Source organism: Exophiala viscosa, assembly GCF_022695815.1.
Source record: "Exophiala viscosa unplaced genomic scaffold EDD37scaffold_9, whole genome shotgun sequence".
Lineage (NCBI taxonomy): Eukaryota > Fungi > Ascomycota > Eurotiomycetes > Chaetothyriales > Herpotrichiellaceae > Exophiala > Exophiala viscosa.
The window spans coordinates 1,164,381-1,181,507 of NW_026944361.1; the positions used below are offsets into that span (position 1 = coordinate 1,164,381).

General features: G+C 51.5%; 9 protein-coding genes across 9 annotated transcripts; 5 read left to right on the forward strand and 4 right to left on the reverse strand.

Annotated features, from left to right (window-relative positions):
* The first annotated feature begins 176 nt into the window (after positions 1-176).
* On the forward strand, positions 177-2,138 carry EDD37DRAFT_509736 (fungal-specific transcription factor domain-containing protein). Its single transcript, XM_062813593.1, has 5 exons — positions 177-308; positions 359-709; positions 769-1,039; positions 1,133-1,367; positions 1,418-2,138. The coding sequence occupies exons 1-5, from the start codon at positions 275-277 to the stop codon at positions 1,994-1,996; spliced, it is 1,470 nt and encodes a 489-aa protein (XP_062668067.1). The 5' UTR covers positions 177-274; the 3' UTR covers positions 1,997-2,138.
* EDD37DRAFT_509742 (uncharacterized protein) lies at positions 2,095-3,614 on the reverse strand. Its single transcript, XM_062813594.1, has one exon. It carries the CDS (start codon positions 3,515-3,517, stop codon positions 2,192-2,194), a length of 1,326 nt encoding a protein of 441 aa, XP_062668068.1. The 5' UTR covers positions 3,518-3,614; the 3' UTR covers positions 2,095-2,191.
* A 1,496-nt stretch (positions 3,615-5,110) lies between these two features.
* Positions 5,111-7,463, forward strand: EDD37DRAFT_637256 (uncharacterized protein). The gene is made up of 3 exons (XM_062817038.1): positions 5,111-5,290; positions 5,339-6,284; positions 6,334-7,463. Exons 2-3 carry the CDS (start codon positions 5,585-5,587, stop codon positions 7,068-7,070), a joined length of 1,437 nt encoding a protein of 478 aa, XP_062668069.1. The 5' UTR covers positions 5,111-5,290; positions 5,339-5,584; the 3' UTR covers positions 7,071-7,463.
* Positions 7,464-9,327, forward strand: EDD37DRAFT_637262 (thiazole biosynthetic enzyme, mitochondrial). The gene is made up of 4 exons (XM_062817039.1): positions 7,464-7,584; positions 7,636-8,249; positions 8,309-8,719; positions 8,774-9,327. Exons 2-4 carry the CDS (start codon positions 7,957-7,959, stop codon positions 9,096-9,098), a joined length of 1,029 nt encoding a protein of 342 aa, XP_062668070.1. The 5' UTR covers positions 7,464-7,584; positions 7,636-7,956; the 3' UTR covers positions 9,099-9,327.
* A 5-nt stretch (positions 9,328-9,332) lies between these two features.
* EDD37DRAFT_509910 (major facilitator superfamily domain-containing protein) lies at positions 9,333-11,370 on the forward strand. Its single transcript, XM_062813596.1, has one exon. The coding sequence runs from the start codon at positions 9,532-9,534 to the stop codon at positions 11,248-11,250; it is 1,719 nt and encodes a 572-aa protein (XP_062668071.1). The 5' UTR covers positions 9,333-9,531; the 3' UTR covers positions 11,251-11,370.
* Positions 11,242-11,850, reverse strand: EDD37DRAFT_637265 (uncharacterized protein; the record flags this gene model as incomplete). The annotated part of the gene is made up of 2 exons (XM_062817040.1): positions 11,728-11,850; positions 11,242-11,663 (listed from the first exon to the last, which is right to left on the reverse strand). Coding segments are annotated over exons 1-2 (398 nt in total), but the record flags the coding sequence as incomplete, so codon positions are not given.
* A 710-nt stretch (positions 11,851-12,560) lies between these two features.
* EDD37DRAFT_652535 (uncharacterized protein) lies at positions 12,561-13,181 on the forward strand (the record flags this gene model as incomplete). The annotated part of the gene is made up of 2 exons (XM_062818460.1): positions 12,561-12,974; positions 13,032-13,181. The coding sequence occupies 2 exons, from the start codon at positions 12,561-12,563 to the stop codon at positions 13,179-13,181; spliced, it is 564 nt and encodes a 187-aa protein (XP_062668073.1).
* Positions 13,182-13,279: 98 nt separating this feature from the next.
* EDD37DRAFT_509981 (ClpP/crotonase-like domain-containing protein) lies at positions 13,280-14,889 on the reverse strand. The gene is made up of 2 exons (XM_062813597.1): positions 14,208-14,889; positions 13,280-13,969 (listed from the first exon to the last, which is right to left on the reverse strand). Exons 1-2 carry the CDS (start codon positions 14,609-14,611, stop codon positions 13,528-13,530), a joined length of 846 nt encoding a protein of 281 aa, XP_062668074.1. The 5' UTR covers positions 14,612-14,889; the 3' UTR covers positions 13,280-13,527.
* Positions 14,890-15,258: 369 nt separating this feature from the next.
* Positions 15,259-16,484, reverse strand: EDD37DRAFT_509855 (ribokinase). Its single transcript, XM_062813595.1, has one exon. It carries the CDS (start codon positions 16,383-16,385, stop codon positions 15,357-15,359), a length of 1,029 nt encoding a protein of 342 aa, XP_062668075.1. The 5' UTR covers positions 16,386-16,484; the 3' UTR covers positions 15,259-15,356.
* Between the last annotated feature and the right edge of the window lie 643 nt (positions 16,485-17,127).

The following is a 17,127-nucleotide window of genomic DNA, read 5'->3' on the forward strand; positions in this document are numbered from 1 at the left end:
TCTGACACATATAGTATGCTGTATTTAATGAGTGAGTCGAGTACAAACATGCTCTAATTGCTGTCTACAGTAAGTGCCGGTAGTCCCAGCTTGGCCTAGCCTGATTGGCAGCCGGCAACTTATCTCGACTACAAGATCGTGTGAATCACTGAGGAACCATGTCTTCACATCCCAGGTATTCAAGTCGTGGTCAAACGTGGTTCCATGTAAAAGCGTCGTAGCGCTCAGTGGCGATGTCGTTGGTGGGCTCATCTTCAACAAAAATCAAGAAACCATGAAGGCGAGGAAATCGTGCTGGACCTGCAAAGGTGGGTTTGATGTCGCTTCTGGGCTCATCAACCAAGACTGACCGACCTAGATCGAAAGATCGGATGCGACAAGACACTACCTGCATGCAACAATTGCATTCGAACGAAGCGCAACTGTGCAGGTTTCGGCATCAAGTTGACCTGGCCAGAAAAGTACGATGGTCGGCGAAAGGCGGTGATTCCTTCCATATACGGACAAGGCTGTGCAGCGACGACCGTCTTTTGTCCCAGTTTGGCTCTCGACTTCCTTAATACGACGACTGAGGATATTGAGATATCGGATTCTTGCGATCTGACAGGATTCCCAGCATATGCGCAACTCTTACGCCTCAATACATGGACGTTGCCCACCCTTCCACTCCCAGGAATTACAAATGACGATGCCTCTCTACTCTCATATTGTGAGTCTCTGGGGCGTGTCTTGCTAGATGAGCATCTCGGGACTAACGCTTGTGGACAGATGAAGGCCGGCTGGCACGAATCATAACCACAGTTGATGATGCCCACAATGGCTTTCGAAACGAAATTTTACCAATGGCTCTCACCCAGCAATCAAAAGCTTCACAGAGCCTGATGGAAAGCATACTAGCACTTTGTGCTTTTCACGTCAGCGGACCAAGCAGAGCACTGCAACATAAAGCCCGAGCATTGCGACTCTTGAACCAGTCACTTCAAGAGGACGTTTCTGAAGATCTGAGCGCGAAACTAGCGGCGTGCATGCTACTTTGCGTGTAAGTTCTTTCTTGCCAAAGGCTGTGCCAATAAACCACCAGTCTTGTTCTTTCATCCAGTGTTTACCGACACAACTTTCTGACGATTCGTAGGTATGGTGTCTTCGACCCGACGGATGGCAATTGGATGGTGCATTTACGTGGCGCCAAAAGTCTGATCGGCGATTATCCATCACACCCCAAAACACAGCAATCCGTTTCACCATTTCTCAGGAGCTGGCTGCTCTATCATGATGTTCTGGCACAATTTTCCCAAATGATGTCCGGCTATGAAAGGCAAGATCCGACACAGGTGGTACTTCCAGAGTATACAGCTGAAAAGACGGTCGTGAGTCAGCACGGCATGCATTTTCAGAATTGGCGCTAATTCATCCACAGATCGTGGGATCTCTGGGATGCTCGGAAGAGCTGATGGAGCTGGTCGCATGCATCAACCAGCTGCGAGGCCAACCCCAGTTCGACGCAAGTCTCGTCGAGACGTTGCGTTTACGTTTGGAAAATCTGACCCAAGATATCGTGATCAAACCTGAACAGCAGTCTCACTCACGGTCTGAGACTATCAACGAGACTCGTATTCACGACACGGCAGAATTCTACCACCTCGCAGCACTAATTTATTTTCGTCGGCAGATCGTCCAACAACCGTCCCAGGCACGATCTGTTCAACGGCTCGTCGAAAGGGCCCTTAGCCTAATCGCAAAGATGGAGGTTTGCACAAGCCCGTGGCCTTTGTTCGTTGTGGCATGCGAAGTACGGATCGATGAACAACGACTGCAAATACTCCAGACATTGAAGAAAATGGAATTGCACAGACGCATTGGCAACATCGGTGTCACGAGGATGATCGTGGAAGCCTTCTGGAAGCAGCAGGATCTCGTGGTACATGACACCGCAAAAACGGTCATGGACTGGAGAAACATCGTTGATATGGCACAGATGACGCCTTCTTTCATTTAGGAAGTCACTGTTGCGGCCTTCTCACCACGAAGCCGTAATCGCCTACTTTGAAGGCAGTGCATGATTTCTGGGTACACAGACATCTCCCAAAAATCAAACCCACCATCGTCAGAATGTCTGGAACATACATCGCTCCATTTCATCATGCGAACCGCGTACCATGACAAAATCGGGAGACAGTGCTTAGGAGTCCTTTCAACGACCAGAGCTATACATTGAGAGGGATGCGTATGTTTCCGACGTGCTCGAGCTGCGAATGGATTTGGGGCCCAATCTAGGGCGACTAGCCTTCTGACACCGATGTATGTGAGCATACACAGCCATGCCCATGCCGACGAGCCACCATGCGCCCATTATTGGCAACGCACGGTACAGTGCCGGCACTGCTCCATTCGACCAGATGTCGGTTAAGGCAGTGTATGCCTCGTTTGCAGGCAAGGCATAACCCCAGCGATAGAACACCGGATTCAACTCTAAAGGGCTGACGGTGCTGGTGAGATTGAGAATTATCCAGGTAAGCAGGAAGAAAGGTAGGGCCGGGATAGGCAAGAAAGCTGAGACAGTGTCGATGACAAGGAAATGGATCTGGTGAAGAAACCAGAGGACCATCCAGGACAAGACGAATTGTCGAGCATCGACTGACCAGGACTCTCGGAATGCCCAGATATAGCCCATCATGCCTAATGAGGAGATGAAGGTGTAAGTGACTGCGAAGGCCACCCGGAAAAGGCTAGTTATCCGAATGGGCACCTTGCTGTTGATCTGCATTTCGTCCGAAAGCCCGTTCAGGATGAGAAGAAAGAAGAACTCTTGAAGTATTGGCATCACCGTCGAGGCCGTGTTGTACAGCAGACGTGTGGGATTGTCGGTCGGCATGATATTTCTGCCAGTGGCGCCGATAGGGTTCAACAGGACTTGGACAGCGGCTTCGTCCGTGGCATCGAGTTGTCGGAGGGCTGTCTGACCATGGTTTCGGAAATAGGTCTGCCGCGCTGTCTGCGCAAGCAATTGAAAATTGGATTCGAACATCTCGTCTGAAAACGGCGGATAGCGGACCTCATTCCAGATATACGTTGTTGCCTCTGAAGCCTGATAAGCCTTTGCAGCTGCGCCTCCCTTCAGAGCTTGGTCAAGTCGTGCGGACGCGTTCGCGTGAACAACGAAAGCAGCCCAGTATGTGCCATCTCTGACGGCCTCTGCGGCCTCACTCACAGATTGCACAATCCCTTCGGCTGGCTCGAGCAAGGACGGAAATCCTGGGCCTCGTAAGTGGTCGTATGCTTCCTTCACAGACTGGCTGATGACGCCGCCGTCAAGGTCGACTGACAAGACTTTGAGAGCGTGGGCGCGGTTGTTCGATCCCCATAAGGAACCGTACAGGTACGAAAAGTTCGATACGAAAAGTAGCTGCAATGCCAGAGCAATGAATGCAATCTTTCTGAGGAACGACTTGCGGTTCTCTCGCCAGAAGATCTGCTGATTCTTTATGATAAAGTCAAGCGGCGAGTATTCGATCGACATGTTGGGATGTGGTGTACGCCCATCTGGGGAGGTAGAACACGGTCAATTGTTTCGACGGAGCTGTGATTTATGTTACCAACTTTGCGACTCACCTTGTCCCCTCTGCATTCCCAGACATACGAGCTCGTATCGCTATATTTATAGACCCTTGCAGAGTGCATCATTCCTTCATCGGATATCCGCCGAGGAGCCGCCTAGAAACGTGGACAACGATCCAGGTCTATGCGAATTGGATCGTTCACATGGCAGACCAATCTCCAAACATTACGGTCGCATCCTTGACTGATGCCCTCATCATCACTGTTGGTCGAGTCGTGGCGGATTGCAAGATGAGTATGTTTACTGCCAGTTCCCATGTTTAGATCATCAGGTTGGGGGCCGAGGACGGCATACCTGCATCGACACCAATAATGCTTGACTTGCATGGGGCGGACTTGTAGCGCTGAAAGCCGGCAAAGATGCACGTCGCAAGCAACGAGCCATCAAGGAAGTAAAGCCAAACGTACGCGCGGCTGAATAGGTGAAAGAAACATCTCCGTATGCTGCCACCAACTTCACGAAATTTTGAGACCCCAGCTGTGAAGTATGGCTTACGTCCACAAGACATGTTGTTACTGGGCATAAGGGCTCCGTGTTCGGTGTTGCTATCCGTGAAATGTCAGACTTGAGGACAAACCTGCTTCGGTTGCTTGCGAGCTGCAGCGATGATTGCACAATCCAGCTCTGGGACATCAGTGACTGTGAAGAAAACATCACCAAGTTCGAAGTGTCCAAGTCTTCAACTAGACTACCATAAAAAAAAAATCCAAGTCAGTGTGTCCGAGTCGTCACCCCGGGGCATCAACAGAAAAAAAGGTCCAAATATTCAATCAGACTACCGTGAAAAAAAGGTCCAAGTCATTGTGTCCAAGTCACCAACCCAAGGCACCGGTAACAAGTGTCCAACACTGGGTTGGCGACTTGCACGCATTGACTTGGATATTTTTTTCACGGTAGCCTGGGTGAAAGGTCCAAGTATTCACCTAACCTACCGTGAAAAATGTCCAAGTCATTGTATCCAAGTCGCCAACCCAAGGCATCGACGAAAACCTGTCCAGTTGCAGATACGCCGGGTTGGCGACTTGCACGTATTGACTTGGACATTTTTTTGACGGTAGTCTCGATGAAGTATCCCATTTTCCAGATTGGTACGAGACTGGAAGAGGCCTAGAAATACGGGAATAACATTCGACGATTCGGGTCATGGATGGGCTCCATCTGCAGGGTCCAGAGACTCGATGTAGCGCTTTCTTTGTTGAATCCATGAAGCAGTTGTCTCGGAGTGTCATCTTCTTTCGTGGCTGTCTACGCGACCAACGACCTGGACAGCCACTCTGCTGGGCGGAATTCAGTACATCCGATCTTGCAATGCCGCTCTGAAACCGCCTGGCCAGAGGCTATGGTCTTTTCGAAGATCCATAATGCTGCAAATGGTTGTCAATAGAGGAGAGAGTCGTGTAGTAGGCCAAGTTGTCGATAACTTTCGAATGACGTCACGCGTTTCGAAGCCCAACTGTTCAAGACATTTCTCTAAGAGAACAAGCATCACGACCACTTGTACAACATGCACATTCCCGCAATGTCGAATTGACGGCCGTCCGTTCTTCGGACGTTCACTTGAAGCGAGAGCGAAACAGAATCGTCTTTCGTCGGACTCGGAATCTGCACTGCGATTGGAGTGCGTACCACTCTCGTACATTCTTTCCACGGGCTGCCTGAAGTACTGCATGGTGAATGTGAGTGTTTGTTCTAGCTCGCATACTAGCGTCTCACAGAAAGATTATGCCTGCCGATAAAACACTCTTGCCGATGATAAGACCTCGTGCGTGCTTGTATTCAACAAAATAGCCAACATATTCGCGTCAAGCTGGATATGTCCCACAGAACGTCCGGCTCAACAATTGATTCATAGACACGAGCTCAAGACAGACCTCCCGTCATACATTCAAAAGCAGGCTGGAGTGTGTAGAGCACCGGGAATCCTCTCCATTGCAAACGGTGCGACTCTGATGCTCCAAGGCCTACATCATGAGCGCGACTATACTCAGAAATGGCACTGTTCTTGCGTACGACGAAGATTCGGCTTCGATAAAGGTGCTTCGAAAAGCGAGCGTCGTCATCGAAGGTGATCGTATCGCTGCTATACTTGATACTGATGCCTCCAAAGACAACAGCTATCCCCAAGCCGAGGTCATTGATGTGACGGGCCAGATTGTGTCTCCCGGCCTTGTCAACACACATTGTCATATGTGGCAGACAGCATACCGGACACTTGGTCCAGACGTCACTTTGGCACAGTACTTCGGCTGGGTTTCTCAGAGAGCATCAAACATCCAAGAATGGGCTCCAGAGGATGTCTACGTTAGTTCTCTGGAGGGATACATCGAGGGCATCAATGCAGGTGTCACTTCCTATTTGGAGCATGCTCACAATAATTGGACGCAAGCAGTGATGAAAATTGGATTGAAGGCTGCTCTGGACAGCGGCGCAAGAATTTGGTGGTGTTATCATCCCATAAACCGCGATAATTTCCCGATCAACGAGCAGTATCGCACACTCAAGAGTTTGAAGAGTGAATTTCCCAAAGCGGATGACCTGGTCAGGATGGGCCTTGCCATAGATGGCCTAGATAGTATGTCGGAAGGAGACGTCCAGCAAGCGAAGCAGCTGGCTCGCGAGCTCGAGGCAGAGGTTTTGACAGCACACTATCTTGGTGGTCCGTGGCCTTGTAAGCAATCTCACTCGGTGGAAGTCAGCTTCGAGCTAATATGTCCCAGTTGCACAGCAATTACCAGAAGTGGCTGCAAAGCACGAGGTCCATGATCTTCATATTCCCTTTGTCTGGTCGCATGCAGGTTTTGTGTCCTCGAAAGCCATGGACTTACTCCGCAAACACAACGACCATATCTCGATCACGCCCGAATCCGAGATGCACTATGGCCACGGACAGGATACAAGCCACCTTATCCATGATCAAGCCTCTCTCGGCATCGATACACAGTGGACATTCAGCGGCGACATCCTTCTGCAAGCTCGGATGTGGTTGCAGTCTGTGCGCGGGCGACAGTCTACCGAGATTCTGAAAAGAGGGCATATTCCAAAGCAAACCCCAATGTCTGTGATGGATGCGTTCCTGCTGGCGACCAGAAATGGCGGCCGCGCGATTCACCGCGATGACATTGGCGTCCTGAGAGTTGGAGCCAAAGCGGATATCGTCTGCTTCGACGGGAACTCGCCCAATATGCTTGGATGGACAGATCCAGTTGCGGCAGTCGTCCTCCATTCCAACATAGCCGACATCAAGCACGTCATGATTGGAGGTCAGTTTAGAAAGAAAGACGGGAAACTTGTATTGAAATCCGGAAGCTGGGAAGAGGTGTCTGCGCAATTTACGCAGACTGCTCAAAGAGTCCAACAAGCGTTCAAAAATCCGCCGCCTTTACCAGAGGGTATATGGGGCAAGTACGAATTTGAAGATGGGCCCAGGACTTCCGCCAGCAAGGAGGAGCGCTGATACCGGCACGAGGGTTGTCAATGCAGTCACTCCGAGCTGATAGTCTCGGATAGTGTTTATCAGTACTTCCAGGCTGTTGCCACATCTTCATCGAAGACGAAGGCATTTCGGTTCCGAAAATGTCTGCCCTTGCAGTCTCCCACAGGAGGTATTGCTTGAGTTCCTGTTGCTCACGGTTGACGAAGCAGTACCAGGATATCTTTACCGTCGCCACGATTGCTTCGCTTTTCCGATTTTCAGATGTCGTGATCATTGGTCATTCCTGCCATTGGTTTGATAGCGGTCCCACTATGGTAGTCTGATCATTCGACCTATGCGATGATAAGCGGGTGTATATCCCGCCTGGCCCATATTTACCCCTCAGAGACCCCTCCATAGCTCCCGTGTCTTTCCTATCAAGACCAGCTACTGTAATGTATATAAGGAACGCATCTGAATTTATTTCTTCTCGCTTCCTATCTCCCACAAAGGATCTCGACCAATCCATTTCGAAAGTCAAAGAGCTCTCATTCAAGTACTCCTACAACCATGGTCACAAGTATGCCCCCAGGCTGACTTATCGCAGATTTCTTGAACGATCCGACCAAGTAAACCTCACTCACAAAAAGATGGAGGACGCCATGTCATCCACTCGCTTGGTTGAGAGACATCATGGTCAAGGTATATTACTAGTATTTGATCAAGATCAGGCATCACACCATGTCTGAGCATGAACCGGTGTTCGCAACTTTCCTGCCAGCGTACAATGTGCTCATCCACCCAGTCCTCTTGAGGCGCTGGAGATGAGCACTGCTGGAGTCGTGGAAGTGCGTTCTGAGATCATACGGTTGAACTTGACTCTGGATAATACCAGCGGAAGGATCATGCTCCATTCTCCCTCTTTTTCATGCCTGACAGTGAACAACCTCGCCTAACCAGTTACAGGATGTCTCCACCAATCGCTACCTTCAACGAGTTCGATGGCTTTACTGCAACCAAAGAGCTGAAGAGTTCTCTTGACACGCCCAAGACATTAACTCTTAATGCCTCTGGCAACCACACCAAGGTTCTTGATGACTTTGCCGGCAAATGGGACAGCTTCAAATTTGCTCCCATCCGCGAGTCTCAAGTCTCCCGTGCCATGACCAAACGCTACTTTGCCGACCTTGACCGTTACGCCGAGTCGGATATCGTTATTGTGTAAGTGACCTGCCTCAGGCGCAGCTTGTATTCCGTACAGCCTTCTAACCCATCAACAGCGGTGCCGGCTCTTGCGGCTTGTCCACCGCGTACACCCTGGCCAAGGCCCGTCCCGACTTGAAGATCGCCATCATCGAAGCTTCCGTCTCGCCCGGTGGCGGCTGCTGGCTAGGTGGCCAGCTCTTCTCGGCCATGGTACTCCGCAAGCCAGCAGAAGAGTTCTTGAACGACATTGGCGTGCCCTTCGAGGATGAAGGCAACTACGTCGTCGTCAAGCACGCCGCTCTGTTCATGAGCACCTTGATGAGCAAAGTCCTTGCCATGCCGAACGTCAAGCTCTTCAATGCTACATGCGTGGAGGATCTGATCACGCGCCCATCCGCAGATGGAGGCCTTCGCATCGTTGGCGTGGTCACAAACTGGACCTTGGTCACGCTCCACCATGACAACCACAGCTGCATGGATCCAAAGTAAGTCTCACGATCTACTGATAATTCACCCGTCGCTGACTGTGATGTTCCCAGCACAATCAACGCCCCACTCGTCATCAGCACGACCGGCCACGATGGACCATTTGGAGCATTCTGCGCCAAGCGTCTCGTCAGTATGAACGCGATCGAGAAGTTGGGCGGCATGCGTGCCCTCGACATGAACAGCGCGGAAGATGCCATTGTCAAAGGCACCCGAGAAGTCTCGCCAGGCTTGATCATGGGCGGCATGGAGCTTAGTGAGCTGGACGGAGCCAACCGTATGGGTCCGACCTTTGGCGCTATGGTCTTGAGTGGTGTTAAAGCTGCCGAGGAAGCATTGAAAGTCTTTGAGACTCGAAAGGCTGAATGTGCCGAGTAAGCGCCCTCGTGGAGGGACATGCACGCAGGCCCATGGTCGAGCACTGGGTTCAAACATGGGTTGAGACATACCCATCATGCCATTCATTTACATAGTCCCAGCTGACCACTTGCAATCGAAGACCATTGGGCCCTTGACATGATTCACTCACTCTACGTCTCTTAGTACTTGTTTGTATGTGTACGTATTGTCGGTTAAGCTGCCATTTTAAGCCTCTATTGCATCCCCTAAACTTGTTAGCGAGCGCGCCCTGCCGTATTATGTCATTGTCGTTCAACTCCGATATATTTTTCCAGGAGTCAGCGTGTAACAACAGCTGTTCTCACTCTCAGAAACACGACTCTTCTATTATTGTGGCGCCGCCATTCACAACTGAACGCAATGGCATCCTTGCTCCCTTGATGCGCGCTTGTTAAGGCATTCAAGCTCAACCATGGCAACAAAGGCCTCCGACTCGGAGCGCACTCCCCTAATACGCGAGACCAGCCCAAGTCAAGATGAGGCTGCACTACCGGATGTCCAAGACGAAGATGGAAACCTTTCAACTTTGAGAGGCACACTCATCTGCCTATCCATCTGGCTCCTAATTTTCATCCTGACCAACAATGTCTCACTGATGACGACGATCCAATCGCCCATCGCCACCGATCTCGGCGCATCCACCGAAGTAAGCTGGTTCACCTCCGCCTACCTCATCGCCATAACCAGCATCACACCCGTCGCAGGCCGCCTTTGCGCCATCTTCACGCCCAGAGTCTACCTCCTAGCGTCAATATGTGTACAAGCATGCGGCCTCCTCATCAGTTCACAAGCGCCTTCTGTCAACGCGTTCCTCGCCGGCCGCGTTGTCACGGGAATTGGCAGCGCGTCCGTCACGCCCGTCGCATTCATCCTGGTCACTGAACTCACCGCCCCGCGCAGACGAGGCTTGTTCTTCGGCGCCATCAACACGGGCTACACATCCGGTGTGGCCTGCGGGGCTATCATCGCTGGCGCCCTCGAGCCGCTCGTCGGCTGGCGCGCGGTGTTCTGGCTGCAAATCCCATTCACCCTGGCTGCGGCACTTCTGGCTTTCTTCACCATCCCTGAACCGCGAAGACTTGATGCCTCCACAGCAGCGGGCGCGTATCACAAGCAATCTCTCGCCACGAAGCTCTCGCAAATCGACTACTTCGGTGTCGTCACCATCATAGGCGCTGTGGTGCTACTGCTATACAGCTTGTCGTCGCCAAAGGTTCAAATCACGCCGATTGTCTTGTCGGTTGCTTCGCTCGTGCTGTTCGTCCTGGTCGAAGCGCATTGGGCTGATCAACCTATCGTGCCGATTTCCATTCTGCGGTCAAGAGGCAATATCCTTACGGGTATTGCGACCGTCGGCGTCATGACTGCCCGGTGGAGCGTTCTGTTTTACACGCCGACGTACGTGCTCACCCTGCGCGGCTGGTCTCAGGCCAGCGCTGGCCTCACGTTGATCCCGACGAACCTGGGATTTGGGCTGGGTGGTCTGTTGGCGGGCTGGCTGCACATTCGACGCACGGGATCATTCTATTACGCTTGCATCGTCACGTGCGTGCTGTTCATCATGTCCATGTTCGCCGTCTCGTGGATCTCGACGCCCGGCTCGAATATCTACGGTTATCTTACGGTGCTGTTTGTCAACGGGGCAATCGTTGGCTGTCTGCTGAACTACTCGATTGCGCATGTCCTGCATTTGACGATCCCTGCTACGCATATCATTGTCATTCCGCTGAATGCTATGTTCCGCAGTTTGTCGGGGTCATTTGGGTCGTCTGTTGCAGGAGGATTGTTTCTCAGAACGTTGCAGCGGACGCTGACGAAGGAGTTTCTGGCAAGAGGGATCACGGGCAAGGGAGCATTGATCAGGCAGTTGCTCGGATCGCCGGTTACGGTGCAGAAGCTGACGGGCGTGGAGAGGGAGGTCGCTCTGGTCGGCTATGAGACGGCGCTGAGAACCATTTACTCGGCTGGTGGCGTCTTGGCTATTCTTATGCTCTTTGTTCAAGCTGGCGTTGGCTGGACGGCGCCTGATGTGGACAAGGACGAAGAGCCTACACTTACGATTGCCAGTGACGGCAATGTTGGGCAAGATGTGCTCTCACCAGTTGTGTCCAGAGAGCCGGTAGCTGGTTAGCCAACATCATTGGATGGTATAGATATATTGATATAGGACAATGATGCATTATGCTGAACTTTTTGCCCCTTTAGCCGTCTAAAGCTGTTTCATACCGCGGACATCTAGTTAGCGGTCTCCACCCTCTTTTTCCCCTCGGGAATGTTTGAATCCTGGTAATGGGCTGGATCGGTGCCCAAATTCGTGGTTTGTGATTCTGTCCCTGCTGCCAATGTCTCGACGGGTTTCCTGCCTTCTACATGTGTACCTTTCGCCTCGCCGAGCGTTTTGGGTATATGTCCGCTTTTTCCACTGCCACTTGCAGGTGTTCCTCTGCTCCCGCCTCCACTGTGAACACCATCGTTGACTTCACTCAGGCCTTCGGGCAGGGGAGCTGTTTTGCTGGCCCTCGGTATCGGTTCTTCAGATGTGGGCTGTTCAAAGAGAGACGTTAGATTAGTGTGACGGGGACCAGGCAGGTCGCGTGAGGTTCCGTACCTTTCCATCTCCTCCGTGGACAATATCGTGACTAAGACCGATCGCGTTGTCGGACTGGGGCGGTTCGCCGGCGTATTCAGCTCCTCGAGGCATGTTGTGTGAGTTTGTAAGTCTTGTTTAATGTAGTATAGGTCTTGATTTGTTCTTTCTTGCGGTTACAAACAAGGACGTCTGCAGGATCTGTGAGAAGCGAAGCGAGTTATATTGGTATACCTCAGAAAATATGCCCAGTCACGTCAGACTCTGGAAACATCCATGGGCCTGCACTGTGGACGATTGAGATCACATGGCTTCGGATACACGAATCCTTTTCCACGTCAAAATGAAGTCACGTCTGCAGGTACCTACCGGGATCTCATAGAGTTCGTGTGGAGGCATGCTTTGGGCAAGACCTTAGTAGGCCTTTGGGCGTCGCACGCGACACTCATCGGCGATGCGATGAGTTGGATCATGTGAGTATCGGCAAAGTATGAAGTTGAGGTTGAGGTTGAGGTTGAACAACAAACAGGCGCGGTTTGGTTCGGGCAGATTTTCGGATAAAATGCTTGCCGGCCCGTCTGCTCGTTTGTATGTTTCTGTTCCCCAACGTCCTGCGCAGAACTGGGCCTAACATTCTCATGAACACCATACCTTGGTTTGTCTTGTGCCACGTGGTCGTGATGTGTGGAAAGACTATAAAGTGCCTCCCGTGTGCTGAATCTTGTTGATACCCTGCCGAATTGATGACGAGACCCTGATCTCTATGTTTATCGAGAATGATAGAGTCTAAACTACTAATACTTCCGGACTACCTAATTCACCTCGCCGAGCTTTCCCTGCTTTTCGCAACGAAGATGTCGTCGGGTCTTCTTGGAGTCACCATCCAAGGTGCTGTTCTCTCCGCCGCGTCAAACACCCTCGCCCAAGGCTTTAGAGTCTACCGCGAAGGAAACCTCTCCGCAATCGATCCCGTCGCGTTCATCCAATTCATCTTGTTCGCGATTATCAGCACGCCGCCCAACTACAAATGGCAATTATGGCTCGAGGACACCTTTCCCAGCAATCCCAAACAAGACGTTGCCGCTGCTAAGAAGAAGGATAACAATGAGAAAGATGCTGGGAAAGAGGCATTCTCGATTGTCAACACTATAGCAAAGTTCCTGCTTGATCAGACTATTGGTGCCGTAGGGAATACCCTTTTGTTCATTGTGGTCCTCAATCTGATGAGGGGTGCTGGCTGGGATGCTGTAGTGGCGGCGGTACAAAAGGTATGTTTCCAGCGAGAACTATACCAGATCATGGTACTGACGTGGTTGGCTGCTTAGGATTTCTACCCGATGGTGCTCGCTGGGTACAAGTTCTGGCCTTTAGTGACTCTGGTGAACCTTGTGCTTGTCCCGGTGGAGCAAAGGATGCTTGTTGGTGGCCTGGCTGGATTGGCTTGGGGTGTCTATGTTAGTCTCATGAACATCTAACAAGCCAGACAGAAGGAGGGTATATGAACGAAAGCAACTTGGGGCTGGTGATGGCGAGAGCATTGGAGGGCGCTACAGGGCAGTATACGAGGACATCAATTGCCCAAGACTGTCCTGAGAGCACCGAGATGTTGGCTGCATGTTGGTCCCTTGTTGCGTCTATCAAGGCTTATGACTTACGCAGATTATGTTCGGAAAGTGAGAGAAGAGGAATCTGTTGAATAGACGAGGCTAGACATGTTTTCAGAGCCTAGAGCAATCATTGAGATGTCGCTTTCAGTTCCGGAGCAATATTTTGACGCAGCTATACCCACACTACCTTCACATTCCAGTCATCCAGTACCAATCACAATTTACTAGCTCTCCAAACAGGCTTTCTCTTCTCCCGGAAAGCCGTGAGACCCTCCTTCGAATTCTCGCCCTCCATCAAACCTCTCTTCATCCGGTCCTCAATATTCTGAAACGCACGCTCAACCGAGCTGTCCTCCCATGTTTGGCGCAGCGCCGCACGCGTGATGACGATGCTGTCCGGGCTGATATCCGCCACTTTGGCCGCCAACTTCACGGCCTCGGGGACACACGTCTCCTGGCTCGAGGAGATGTGGTTGATCAATTGAAACTGCAGGGCCTCCTTGGCGGAGAGCGTGCGTGCGGCCATGCTGATTTCCGATGCTAATGGGAGACCGACGTTGCGGACGAGTCTGGGTAGACCGCCGGCGCCAGCATAAATGCCGCGCAGGGCTTCGGGAAGACCGAATGTTGCTGTTGGGGAGGCCACGACCATGTCGCTTTACATCATATGTCAGCCAAGTCGGTGTATCGTCCAGACTCATTGTGAGTGGGCCAACGAGAGAGAGTAGCAGGCAGACAATCAACATCAGTGCAGAGATGGGTGAAATGAAATGCTCAACCCTGGAGCAGCATCTTTACAGCACAACCAGACCACACGTCGTGCCAGTGATACAGAGTCACAAACCCTGAAGGAGGACTGGCAGGCAAGTGGAGAAGAGGAGAAAGGTAACTCACCAATTAAGCACAATCTCAAAACCACCACCCAGAGCAAATCCATTCACCGCAGCGATAACAGGCTTCTTGCCCAACCGTCTACTCACGCCCGCGAACCCCGTCGGCGGATGCATCGCAAGATAAGGCTTCTCCTCAATCTCCTTGGGATCACGCTTTCCCATCTCGATCAAGTCCTGGCCGGCGCAAAAACTCTTAGGTCCGGCCCCCGTGATAACGGCGACGCGCAGTGTCGATTCGCGGTCGAACCACTCGAAAACCCGGTGCAGGTACCAGTGTACAGGCATTGGTATGCTGTTCATTTGGCGGACGCGGTTGATGGTGACGAGCAGGACGTGGGGGGCAGGGTAGGAGAGGATGACTGAAGGGTCAGAAGACGGTGGTGGGAGCTCAGTTTTGGACGACATTTTTGCAGGACGGGAAACCTTTCGGTGCTTCGATACCTTCTGGCCTAAAGGGTCTTTGGTGCTATCGAGCCGAACAGGGTATATAATGTGGTGCGGTCTTGGTGTTTCCTGAGGTGAGATAACCGATGTCCAGACCAAGAATGGAAAGACTGTGTATGGCCTTTTGACAATGAAAGGCTCTGTTGCACGAAGCTTCACACACTCATGTCATGTGGGAAAGGAGATAGAGTGACGACAGGTATCTATTGTTGAAGTCTACACAGCATGGTAAATGAATGAGGAAGAGATGAAGTCGAGAGAAACGGACCTCGGCTTGATTGTTCTCCACCCCCGCATCAAGAGCCCGAGGGACGATAAGGCTATCTGGATCGGAAGCTGGTAAGGTCGGCTATGCTGCAAGGCTTGCCGGGCCTCTCATTCTAGCTGACCATAATGGAATTACTTCACAATGAGGTATATAAGCAGTATTTCTCGCTGAAAAGAGGCATGCTACACTATGCAAGCCATAGCATGCCCATGTTTGATTTTGCAGACCTTCCTCCTCCGTCATCTCGATGCAAGGGAGTCTGTTGTCATCATTCTTCTGAACAGCGCTCAATGCCTCGATACTATAGACATGCAGACTGTGCCGTATTGCTCCTCAGTTTGCGCCCACAGTTGCTGGTCACGTCATCAGCCGTCAGTCTAGCAGCGTATACCTTGCAAGTCCATTGCGCCGGCGACGCCACAACCCTTTGCTGCGTGCTCATTCGTATCCAAACGGAATGCTTTCCATCGCTCCACTGCGTTGGACGCACTTGGCCGCAGCTTCATTCGCACGGCTCACGGCGCTCCTCACGTCGAACCCATCCAAAGCATTGTGGCTGGCTATATGTGGAGCCAGAGCTGTGGCAAAGTAACCCACAAAGGTATCACCTGCAGCGGTCGTGTCGACGACTCTGTTGACCTTGGCTGCAGGGACGAAACCGCGCGCACGGGAAGTCTGTGCAGAAAAATAAACTCCGCGAGCACCGAGTGTTACCACGATGATCTTGACTCCTGCTAGAGTGTGGAGATGTTCTGTAAGACGATCGAGGTGAGATTCCGTCAGATCTTGCTCCCTCGGGACCTCAATCCTCTTGAGCTCTTCGATGGTCTGGAATAGTAAAAGACATTCACTCTCGTTGACGACCAGTACGGCGAGGTTTTGCAAGGAGTCTAAGGGAATGCCCTCTTCGAACACCGGTGCTGGGTTGAAAATGACGCAGGTCTTCCGCTTGTCGGAGCTGAAGGTCGACAGTAATTCCAACGTGATAGATCTCGGAATCTCTCCCTCCATAACCACAACATCGGGCTCCCCGTCTTCTGTTGCCGTGGCTAGAACCTTGCTGATATCATTGACATGGTAATTGGCACCTGGAACAAAGAGAATCCTGTTTTCACCATTGGAGCCTTCGTCCACAAGTATCGTTGCTGTACCTGTCTGTACTCCTTGGAGCTCTTCCACGTAGCGAGTGCTGACACCGCTTTTTTCGAGAGTTGGTTTCAGAAGCGATGCATAGTATGGGTCGTCAGCACCGACGGCGCCAATCATTTCCACCTTCACAGCTTGTTCTGTGGGAGACACGAATGCAGCTTTGCCACAAGCACATGCTTGATTGGCTCCTTTGCCCCCGGCATGTACTGTCATAGACTTTGCTGCTATCGTCTCGCCAGGTCCGGGGACTCGTGGTGTCAAAGTAACAAAGTCGACGTTCAATGAGCCGATCACTCGGATGATCGGTTTTGAAGCCATGGTGCAGGGCGACTGAGTTCTAGATCTTGGTGCAGCCCACCAGGCACTTGATCAACCAAAGAGAGTCTTGCTTCCCAGGCTAGTTGAGGTTGTCACCTGCTGAGCTCCCAAAAAGCCTGGGGTATTGCAAAGCTCAAGGTTCCAAGCTCAGATCGAGAGCCAAAGAAATCCAGAAGAACGACAAAAGAAATTCCGCAGGTCACAGATGACTCGTCAGACGGATGCAAGTGGCGTCATTTGACATTTGACTCACTCGTGCCAACAGTTCTCGACAATAGCTCAGAAAGTGACTTATAAAGCTGCAGGTGATAAAGTTGCACGGTTGTTGTGCCGCACGAAGAGAAGTGTCCTGGTAAAAAGTGACGCCAAAGGACGAGTGCAGTCGGACTCGCTCGACATGGAGACTTCTGATTAGCGGAGATCCATGACCTCCCCTCAAGCCACAATGACACCGCAGGTCAAGGAGAACATGGAAGAACTCTTGGACAAAATCAGACCGACCGACCGAAATACTGATGGTGAATGTCATCGACAAATTATTGCTCAGCTTTGACAAGGTATCCTTGACTCGATAAACATGTTCGAAGTGATCAGTAGCATAGTCTTTTTCCTCGGCAAGTACTGGTAAAAGCATACCTAGGTAATATTAAGGGATGTGTAATCCGGAGGAGTCTTTGAGTTACGAATGCATTGACATTGGTGACCAACCGTTGGGACGCCGGAGTTGCGTCTTCGTGATGGG